General features: G+C 44.3%; 1 protein-coding gene across 4 annotated transcripts; it reads right to left on the bottom strand.

The window, feature by feature from the left end:
- On the bottom strand, positions 1–7,304 carry LOC123412869. 4 transcript variants are annotated; one of them, XM_045105825.1, is made up of 10 exons: positions 5,123–5,422; positions 4,919–5,015; positions 3,382–4,444; positions 3,062–3,303; positions 2,887–2,966; positions 2,590–2,718; positions 2,396–2,491; positions 782–1,574; positions 502–702; positions 1–409 (listed from the first exon to the last, which is right to left on the bottom strand). In XM_045105825.1, exons 3-10 carry the CDS (start codon positions 4,332–4,334, stop codon positions 279–281), a joined length of 2,625 nt encoding a protein of 874 aa, XP_044961760.1. In that variant the 5' UTR covers positions 4,335–4,444; positions 4,919–5,015; positions 5,123–5,422; the 3' UTR covers positions 1–278. The 4 variants fall into 4 exon arrangements, with proteins under 4 accessions (XP_044961760.1, XP_044961763.1, XP_044961761.1 ...); XM_045105828.1 differs by lacking the exons at positions 4,919–5,015; positions 5,123–5,422 and adding an exon at positions 7,111–7,304; XM_045105826.1 differs by lacking the exons at positions 4,919–5,015; positions 5,123–5,422 and adding an exon at positions 5,792–7,097.
- Positions 7,305–11,084: the final 3,780 nt, after the last annotated feature.

Genomic DNA, 11,084 nt, shown 5'->3' with positions numbered 1-11,084 from the left:
TAATAGTTGCCAAGTTCAACAGATCAAAAGTTACTTATGTTCAGAGTCTGACAGGGTGACCGGTATGTATCCCTACAGATTAACCGAAACTAACAGCAGATCCCACTGGTTTGTTTGTTTACACCTGACCTAACAGCACAAGTTCCTCCCGCCTGTACAACGGCAAGCCAAGCCACCATCCAGCACATGAAACGGGTAAACATTTACATGTACAGCAACAGAGATCCAAAACAGGGACCAAAGGGGTCATCGGCTGTGCAACTCGGCTGTTTCCTCTGCTACTTGCCCTTCTCTCGTGGAGTTGATAGGGCGACGAGGATGTCAGCCGCCTGAGCGACGTTGCTGCCAGGCTCAGGGACGGGCGCCGATGGCTTATTGCAGGGTCCAAATTCTACAGCCTCCCCGGTTGCTGCAATTGGTAAAGGAGTGTTGGTGTCAGTGGAAACAGGAATGATGGTAGCTACGATGTTGCAGGTTAAAAGGAGTTTGTGACAGCCGTACTCGGTGCAGGAGCAGTATAACCCATGGTGGCTGCACTCGGCGCCTCAGAGTGCTCGCCTACAGATGATGTATGTGTTGTTGGAGCCCCATGGAATGCTGGCTCGTTATTGCTTGATGCTGGAAGATCATGGCTGTTTGGCGCGATACTCAATGCTAGAGAATCGCAGCCTTCAACGCTCAAAGCTGAAGAGTTCACATGTCCTGCATGATCATGAACAGCCTCGATGATTCGCATATTTGGTACAAAAGAATCAGTACTACACATGATCCACAAGTTTACCTGGCACATGAGCTGGAGGTCCAGCACAAGAAGTCAAATCACCACCAAGGCTCTTAGTTGGATAAATTACTTGGCTCTGTGGCGCAATACTCAGTGAAAGAAATTCCGGGCCTACAGGTGTCATTCTTGGCACAGAACTGGGACTTTTCATCCCTATGAATTTGGTGCTTCCCAGTGCCAAAACTGGCCCAGGACACTCAGAGCCCTTCAGACTGAGACCTGGAGCACCAATCCCATGGCCTTTTGAGGCATTAGTTGGTGCTAGAGAAGCATCACCATGAGGTCTCATACTTGGCGCAACACCATTGCTACCTTCCACGCCAATAGATGCAGATTTTCCAGAAGATGTCCTCAGAAGGACGTTACGATGTGTAGGTGCCATTCTAGCTGCAAAAGGATCCTGATTTTTGGCACCATGATTTGCAGAGCTTTCAGGTGACATGATTCGTATAGGAGAATCCCTACTTTGGGGTTCCACACTTGGGGAAGCTAGGCATATGGCACCAGAAGAAGTAGATGTTTCAGGCACGCCACTTGGTACCACAGAATCATGGCTTTTGGTAACCATACCTACTGCAAGAGTATCACATTCTTTGGTGCTAAGAGCTGTGGAACTTTCAGCCAATGTATTTGGTCCACAGGAATTACCAAGGTTACCAAGAGTTAGTGCACAATGCCCAGTTGTTTTATCCAAGGATATGTGTTCTTCTATTGTCCTTGCAGGATCTTCTGCTGCTACCCTTGCAGGATCACTGGACATCACTTCGACAGAAGATCTATACCATAGTGATGGCTGCAACAGATCCAAGAACAAAGTGATGCTAAACACAAACCGTACTAACCAAGGAAGGTAATTAACTAAATAGCAACTTGTAATATTTGTACATATGTAACTGGTGTGCTTGAGAAGGGCAACAACGACAACAAAGCCTTTTGTCCAAAGCAAGTTGGGCTAGGGTAACATATATTCGAATGATTTCTATATGCATGTATCAAATTCATTACAATGAATTGTAAAATTCTCAACCAACATATATAGTAAATAATTAGTAGTTAGCACATGACAGCCTTATTGGAGTTTTTTATCCAGTTTTCCTTTCCATAAAAGGGTCATGTGTGCCTCATTCTACGAGTTATCTGCTTACAAGCCATCATACAAAATTTATGAGCATGCTACTGGAGTTAAAAGATTCTGAACTGTGCACCATCACCACTTAATTGCAAATTAGGATTCCAAGAAACAGGAGTTGCATATCTAATATCTTCCCTTCTGGAAAAATAACTGGTGGTGGTTTTGGGAAGGTGCATGTCTGTCATGCAGCTATATTCATGCATTACATATCATACGATCACAAACTGGATTTTATGTTGCATATACACTTATGAACACAAGTGTAAGCTGTGTGCATCTAGTACCAGTTCCACAATGGAACATGACGAACTGGCAAGCTTCACATGTGGGCCTATCCTCACAATATATTTTGTGTGTGTGTCCATTTACAGGCACTGATATGACTGTCTGAGCCTTAACAGCTCCATTAGTGTGTGGATGGAATGAGAAATATGCATATTGCTAGTGGTGTTTCAAGGAAGAAAACACAACAAGAGACTTACACAGTAATGGAGTTTCTTTAAAGTTTCCAAAAGTAGCTTTTCTCCGACTATAATTATCATCTTCTTCACCATTTCTTCACGACTTATTTCGTTTTCCTGTCAGATAGAAGAAAAGGAAATGTTCCATTGCCCGTCGTACCACCAAAAAATGGAAGCTAATAAACATAACATTACTTATTAGACTCTGATAGTACCTTCAGCTCTTCATAATGATGGAAGAGCAGTTCCTTTGCTACAGATGATATATTGTCTTGGATCATTGCAAACAGAACTCTGAAGGATATCCATGGGGATGTTGGTGCTTCACCAGTTTCACCCATTATCTGCATACAGATAGGTCTGGTTGCATAAGTGGACTACTGTGAACCAAATCTAAAAGCATTACATGAAGCAGAAAATGTAAAATGTCGAGCAGCATAGCTGGACTTCTACAACAAGCAGCTTCTATTGTCCAACTGTGATCAATCTGAAAAAACAATAAGGTGCCTCACAGGTTGAAGAGTAGAAATATCCATAGCAACTTCCTTTGGTGATGGGTGAAACCATAAACCCTTCAAGCCAAGTAAATAATCTGAAAATAAGTTCACCAAAAAGACGAAGACTCACTCCACTTATCTTATCTTGATATGACATATTAAAGGTCTAAACACTTATTAACCATCTTACTTCGAACTTTTGATGAAAGTCTGAAACTAACAAGATATTCTAAACGGATGTGAGTGTTAAGATGGGATGGCCACATAACATAACACTTTGGGTTGGAGCAATCGTCAACTCCAGAATCATATATCTCGCTGCTTGGAAAAGAATCTTGTGATCCAGGAGTGATAGCTTCCATGTTGCCCAATATCACTCGGCACAACAACATATACTGCACCGCTTTTTCATCAACGTCACAAAGACCGACACTGGCAAACAATGAAATATGATCAAATATGTTAACTGATAAAATGGAATGGTCAAAATATCGAGTTAAGATAACGCACCTGGTAAAGGCTCGATCTTCTGGAGAAAGATAAACACCAGCGCTCAAGGATGCCTTCTCAGCAGGTTTTCCGGTGTTACCAAACCCATTAATTAGAATCCTAACTATGTCACTCTTCGTAGAACCCAGCCATCCATATCTTACATTTGAATCACCACGATCTTCTTTGGTGCAGCTCATTTGTTTTTCAAAAGCTTGAAGTCGACACTGAGCAGTGATATCATTCGGGGAGTAGCGGTGGATATGAAGTATGTTATTAGGTGTTGCAAACGGACCCATACCAGAGAGAAAAAGGTCCTGAACAAGCAAAAAGTCTTCGCTTCCTCTTTCCACAGATGTGATCTTTTTACGTAATATGTCTGCAGTGGAAGGCTTATGTGGCCCTGGAGGGCCAGATTCAAGAACAACTTGCTTCACCACTTCCTCTGGAGAACTTACAGCCTTATCCAGCATTATTCCCTGTGCACCATCCTCAACATTACTAGAGTCCAAATTGGCCATTTCATCACCTTCCTCGTCAAAGGACAGAGAAGGAAAAAAGCCCTTTCCAGTATCATCGTACCATGCAACAGACCGCTGTTTTCTTGTTTTTAGGTTGACAAGACTCATTGATAAGAAATCAACAAGAACAGCCTCATCATCCATCACATCCACAACACTAGATTTGCCACCTTTAAATCCTTCAATCAGTGGCTTCATTATTAGCTCAGGAAAATCGTGCCAAGAATCTTGTTTGTAGAACACGATACGGCTGGGAACTCCACTTTTCAGGTAATTGACGCAATCACTCGCAAGATTAGGTCGCAGGCAACAGCACTTGCACCATTTACCAGATGATGGATCAGAGGGTCCATTGTCAACTACAACTCGACGAGACTTGCACTCTTTTGACAGGCAGTCATCGGCAAGCTTGCGCTTCAAGCACAAGGGTTTGGATTCTTGTGGCGACGCCATTGTCTAGCTTGGTTCGTACACGAACAGATGGAGAAATACGAATAACCCTAATATTGTACACAATTTACAGGTCTCCCTTCATTTTGACCACACAGCGGTAGAGAATGATCCTGTATGAGGTAATGAATGATGTCAGTCATACAAAATACACACGAGTCAAGAATTTATGCATGGAAGTTGTATCTAACTAATTCACAGAAGCATACTTGAATTTGCGGTACTTGACTCGGAAAAAGGAAAATCAACAAATATATACTGAGGGGGTAAAACTAACTATGTTCTTTTACATCAAACAAAAATTGCTAGGATAGCTGAATGCTTATTTCTAGCCCTCCCACCATGACTTGTTTACTGCAACAGTATATAGACTTATAGAGTGCAACATTAAGTGCTAAATGCTCTCCGTGCTATTGTAATCGGCCTTACAGGAAGAAAACCGCAATTCAGACAAATTTTTTTAGTAAAAATGCATGATATGATAGTTCAATAGAGTAGTTTCTTGCACAACAACAAGGACAGACCCAGTTCTAGAAGCTCCCACACCAGGTGGGGCCCGGGGAAGGATTATAGGAGGTAAGCCTTACGCCTGCACAGTGCAATGCAGAGAGGCCGCATCGAACCCAGGACCTCTTGGCACAAGTCGGGAGCACTTCACCACTGCACCAGGCCCGTCCAAGAAGCCTTTTTATACAAGTACAAATATATATATATATAAGTACAAGATATTCTTGACACAACCTTCCTTGTTTTATGCCATAAAATTGAAGTTTTTAAATAATGACACTCACATGAGCATATAGCTACTTGTGGGCCAAGAAATCAGTCCGCACGTGTTCAGCATAAAACGAGGAGCGGTTCACAACACAAATCATCCAACATGTAAAACCTGGCCTGCATTAATGATACTAAAGCTTTGCCTACGTGTGTTATCCATGTAGCAAGTGGAACAGGTCAGGCAAGTAGGAACTAACAGAAATGGCATCTCAAAACAACATCATCATGTGCAAGCATTCGAAAGAAAAGCTGCAAGTTTTCATGTGTAATAATTCTACACCACGAAGCAATATGCAGAAAGAATTCCGCAATGTTAGCAACTGTGCAGCAGGAAACCATCCAAACCATAGAAATACCCCACGGGGTGCTACCATGCCCCCACCCCGCATATACACGTGTCACATTAATTTCTGAAGGAAATGTCACCGTTCCATTTGGGTCGGATAAAGACAAAAGCCAAATCAAGAAAATTAATCGTGAACCAACAAATCCTTTTCTACAAGTAATTAAGTACCGATATGATACTCTGGACTAAATGCCTCAATTTTTGTCTGCTGTATTAAGCCGCAAACTTTAATCTATTTAATTATAAAACTGCATGGCATTTAAGTTGTAACGATTCCTTGGGCGATACGTAATACTCCCATACAACTTGCGGACCAAGAAATTATATTCGCAGGTACCTCTTCGCGAGGAGAGATACACACACGGGCGAGGAAAGTTTGCCACCGCCCATCTATGCGCTCCAACCATCATTCAACGCCTGACAGTGCACACGGCCCAGATTCGGTTGGACATGAGGAAACAGGGGGCTAACAGCACCAATTATCCAATGAAATGAAATAGAAAACTCCACGACAAAGACACTATACCTTATTACAACCAACCAGCAAGTGTAACATGCATCTCAGAATCAGAATTAACAGAAGTAACACGCTGAGACGACTCGGCACATGGGCATTCAACATTTCAGAGAAATGGATGTGATGTTCCTCTCGTGTACTATAGATTGCACCGCATGGCAGCAGGAAAACAAACGTGGGTACCATTCCACGGAGCTAAGGACTTGCCAGCAAAACCCTAAAATACACATCTCCGCACGCACGGACTAAACAACGTCTGACAGCCAATCTAAAAACTCAGCGCGCAGGCACGAGGATTCGATTGACCTTCCGCCCCCGAAAACATGGTTTTTGGGCTGAAAACCCAACCACCGGAAAACAGGGGCGGGAGAAGCCGCTGCGCGGGGGTCAGGCCGAGACAGATCTGGAAGAATTAGACTGTATCGAAGCAGAAGAAAAACACCAGGGCACAGCCAACAAACAATTCAAGCGGCGGCAAGCTAGGGCTTCCTCACCGATGTAGAGGAACCACGGCCGACGGGCCTTCAGGCCACGCCAGCCCACCCGGATTGGGGTGGGGGTGGGGTGGGCGTAGGAGGGGGGCACGCCGCCGGCGGGGAAGGGCTGTGGCCGCCGCGCTGATGGTTCCGTGCTGCCGGCGCTGGCAAAGGGGATCTTTTTTTTTTTATTTCGCGACAAGGGACTTGCTTGCGACGGACGAAAAAGTAGTAACAGCCGCCGGGTGCGGGTGGCAGGCAGTAGCGGCGGCGGGACTGGACTGGGTCGCCAAGTGCGGCTATGGGCCGGGCCCGCGAAGTCATGGTCGGCCTGAAAGCAAAATCGGCCCAGCGAGTCGGAGAAAAAAAAACACTAGCGGCGTACCGAACAAGAAAAGGGGAAAAAAAAAAAGCTCCATCAGCTCGACTGTCGGCCGTCGGTAATCTGCTCTGCTCAACCTGTGTGCAGCGCAGTGCGGTGCAGGTGCAGCGGATTTAGTTCGCAAATTCAGGAGCAGCTCGGCGAGCAGTGGCGTCGGCAAGCAAGCAGCCACGAGCATCGGCAAAATCCTACGGCGAGCGACACTGCGAGAACAAGGGAGCAACCGACCAAAATTCAAGCAGATGGATGGAGAGGGGCAGCCGGATGGGAACGGGACGAACAGGAGAAGGCGGACGACGGGGCCGGGGCGGTGGTGGGGCGAGGCCGGGAGCAGGAGAGGTGGCTGCCGCCGGCGTGTAGGCGCTGCGCCACCGCCGATTCACGATCTAGGGCTTGAGGATGGGGAGGTGCGGGTGGCAGCCTGCCTACTGCCTCTGCCTCGTGCCTTTGGGGCAGTGGAAACTCGGCAGTGCAGCGGCGCAAGGAGGTGAGGGGAACCAAACTGATTAGCATTTACCTAGCTGGGTTTGGGCTTGGGCCTATGCTGTGAGTTGGGGTAGCTAAAATGGACAGCATTTCCCAAAGGCCGGGAACGCAAAAAATGGACTGGAGACAGAACTGAACCCAATCCCATGGAGCGTGGAAGTATTCTAATAAAACATGGACGTTTTCCTCAAAAATGAAAAAAAAAACACGGAGGTGGCGAGCTCGTTTCTGCCTTCCCGGTGAGTCTACGAGGCTACGGGAGCGTAGCCCTAGCCAACCTTTTGCGGATGAACCATATAGCTACTGCATCGATCTTTGACGGTTTGTGGGCTGTCGTGAAGTGGCTTCATGAAAGACATCTTTGAGCACCGTCCTATGGATGCAAACACAGTGACCCATGAGCTTCGGAGGAAGCATTCAATTCCTTGCAAAGGAAGAAAGTTTTGTCTACAACTCGTGCAAGGGACGCAATCGTCTCTTCATATATGTTGTCTTACGGTCATTTAGCGAATAACTCTTAGGAAGCTTGCATATTTATGATTTTAATATGAATCAATGGTCATACGTATGCATCTCGGGCCCATGTATCCTAATGTAAGCATGACTACTTTGTGTGACCAGGGCATTAACAATCCCTAAGCTATTCAAGGATTCCTTACAATTAAAGACCATGCAGAGGTTCATGGTGTGCACATGTACCATGCAAGTATAGGCATGCATATGTGCTCCATATATTGCTCTCGGCTTGTGTATGGCCGTGGGTCCATGATAACCATCAAGTGTCCATTGTGGCTCTCTTTACTATCTACTATATGTCATCCTATGGTGCAACACCCTATTGACACATTACAAGCCATCATACCCTTATGTGTCAACCATGAAGTGTCCATTACGTGCTTCTTTGCAATTCAATTTTGGGAAATTGATATGCAACAAAGTGAATGAACAGACTCACCTTCCTTATTTGACATGATTTAGGCATAATTTCATTTCTAGTTTCACTTATTTTCAATCTACATGCATAAGTTGAAAATTATTAAGTTAATTAGGTCAAGATTCAACAAATCTAAGAAAGACTCATCGAGAGAATGTGGATTAATAGGTGAGTCCACCAAGTTAGGCACAATTTCATTCACAAGATGCAAGTCAAACCTTTTATGATCACTTGGGAGATATCTAATTAGAGAGCAATACAATTAAGTATTAATAGATTGTCCGTGGTTACCATGGGTCAACAAATGAATTTGTAAACAATAGTCATTTTACTCTCCATGAACAAACACATTGCACACAAATGCAAGTATCACTAGTAGAAAATAGGGCTTTGGTTCTAGCCGGATCGGAGCAATAGTCCCGGTCGCGTTACGAACCGGGACTAATGAGAGCATTAGTTCTGGTTTGAGCGGTGGGGACGACAGATGGGGCTCGGCAGGCATCAGTCCCGGTTTGAATGGGACATTTAGTCTCGGTTGGAGACACCAACCGGGACTAAAGGGTTTGAGGCAGGTCCCACACCCTTTAGTCTCGATTGGTGTCTCCAGCCCAGACTAAAGACATGTCTTCAGTACCGGTTTTGGACACCAACCGAGACTAAAAAGTTTACTATATATATCCTCTCGCCCCTGCCCCCCTCTCCTTTGTTTTTTTCCTCAGAGAAGGTGGGAGGTGTGTGCTAGTTTGTTTTCCTTTCCTATGCACAATAGGTGTTCGGTGAAATGCCCGAGAGCATGATGTCATTGATATGAGGTGCTCGAGCCACACTTAAGCTTTCTCCTCTTTCTTCTCCTCTATTATTTCTCCAAGCTCTCGTCGCCGTCGTCACTGCCGCCGATCGCTCGTGCTAATCTCGTCGTTGACACCACCATGGTGAGCCTTTTGTTCTTATCTCTTTAAAAAATCTTACTTGTATGATTTAGATATAGTTACTTGTATAATCTTCTTACTTGTATTATAGTTTGTTATTATATAGTGCCATGGTTTTGATATCCGCCCCTGTCGGCTCTCGTCCGGTCTATGATTCAGATGTGGTATATTATCTTTTATAACTATTTGTTTCATTAAGTGTTTATGACAATTATGCCGACCAACTTGACATAGATATTTTTACGTACGAGGTATGTGAACCGGAAATTCCAACCGACCCTCTTGTCGAGAGGTTAAAATTAGTTGAAAAAGAAAACACTTATTTGAAAGAAAAAATGAAAATAAATAAATAGGAGAAACTGAAATTGGAGTTTCATGTTGCCGATGTCGTCGAACTATACAAGATCGAGATGGATGCAATGCGCTTGAAGACTAGAAAGATAAGAAAATGTGCCATTGATAAAGAGGCTTCGTATCATTATGTTGTTGCCTGTTGGATCAATTATTACCTTAGTTGCGATTTTGCTCGCATTTTCTCTTGCATTTAAATCTTGTACATAGTTGTATGTTAGTTTCAATGTATGTTTTAGATGCTCTAGGTAGTTGTATGTTGTTTTATGAGAACTATGTATGAAGTTTATTTACTTATTTTTGTAGTAATAACATTTGATCACTAATGTATTTTGGTTTTAATATGATGAACTTGTATTAATTTGATCATTTCTCTATTCATGATGTTCTGTAGTGGTTTTGATATACTTAATTATATGATGCAGATGAACCGGCATATGTGAAATGCTATTTTGCTTACGCTTGTTTTTGCTTGTGACAACTTCATACATGCTCGCAAAACTTGTGAGAAAATGAGATGATTGTGTTTTTTTGGTGGATTTTCTTACTAAGTGCACTTCCTAGATATCTTGATAGAACTGCTTATGTGGCAAAACTTTGTCAAAAATGAGATGATTGTGTTTTTTGGTGGATTTTCTTACTAAGCGCACTTCCTCGATATCTTGATAGAACTACTTATGTGGATAAATTGTACTGCATGTAACTGATTTTTATTCTTTGTTTAATGTATTGTATCAGATCTCAAAATTTACACAGATGTAAGCACACTACTTTTTTATGGAGTTCATTTTCAATTTTATTCAGTTTTTTACTGATGACAGCGATCAAATTTTTTATGGGGTTGTAGTGTTATGTGGGTAGGTGTACCAGACTGTTTTGTTTAACTAACACTACTATGAAAAATCTTATACACAGAATCTTAGCAGTAGCGCTTGTTAAAACAAAGCGCTACTGCTAAATAACAGTAGCACGTGGATAAAAAGCTCGATGCTGCTACAAAAATAGCACTAGCGCGCTCAAGTAAAACGCGTTGCTACTATGATTGTTCTAATCGTTGCTGCCAGGGTTGGTATAGTAGTAGCGCGGTTCCGAGAACCGCACTACTGCTAAGTTTTCCAGCAGCAGCGCGTTTTTATATAACGCGCTATAGCTAAGTAGCTATAGCGCTTGCTGGGTAAGAGCTCTACTACTAAGTTTGACTTGCCCCTGCGCATGGGTGTCCCTCCCCCAATTGCCCATTCTTCTCGCCCACGTCTCCAACTTCTCCCTCGCCGCCCCTGCTCCCTCGTCGCCTTTAACCTCTCCCTCCGTCGTCGTCACCGGAGCTGCCACCGGAGTCGCGCGCCATCGTCGCCACCGGAGCCATGCACCCCCGGAGCCACCCTTGCCCGCTCCTCGCCACCCCTGCCTCCCTTGTCGTCATCGGAGCCGCCTTGCTGCCACCCGAGCCACCCTCCGTGCCACCGTCTCCCCTGAGCCACCCTCAAGGCCCCTGCCTCTCGGTAAGCCCCACCCCTCCTCTCTAGGTTTATTTAGTTATGAACCCTATGAATTA

Source organism: Hordeum vulgare, chromosome 7H (assembly GCF_904849725.1).
Source record: "Hordeum vulgare subsp. vulgare chromosome 7H, MorexV3_pseudomolecules_assembly, whole genome shotgun sequence".
NCBI classification, from domain to species: Eukaryota; Viridiplantae; Streptophyta; class Magnoliopsida; order Poales; family Poaceae; genus Hordeum; species Hordeum vulgare.
The sequence above is the reverse complement of the archived record's forward strand: the minus strand, read 5'-3'. Positions and strand labels throughout refer to the sequence as shown.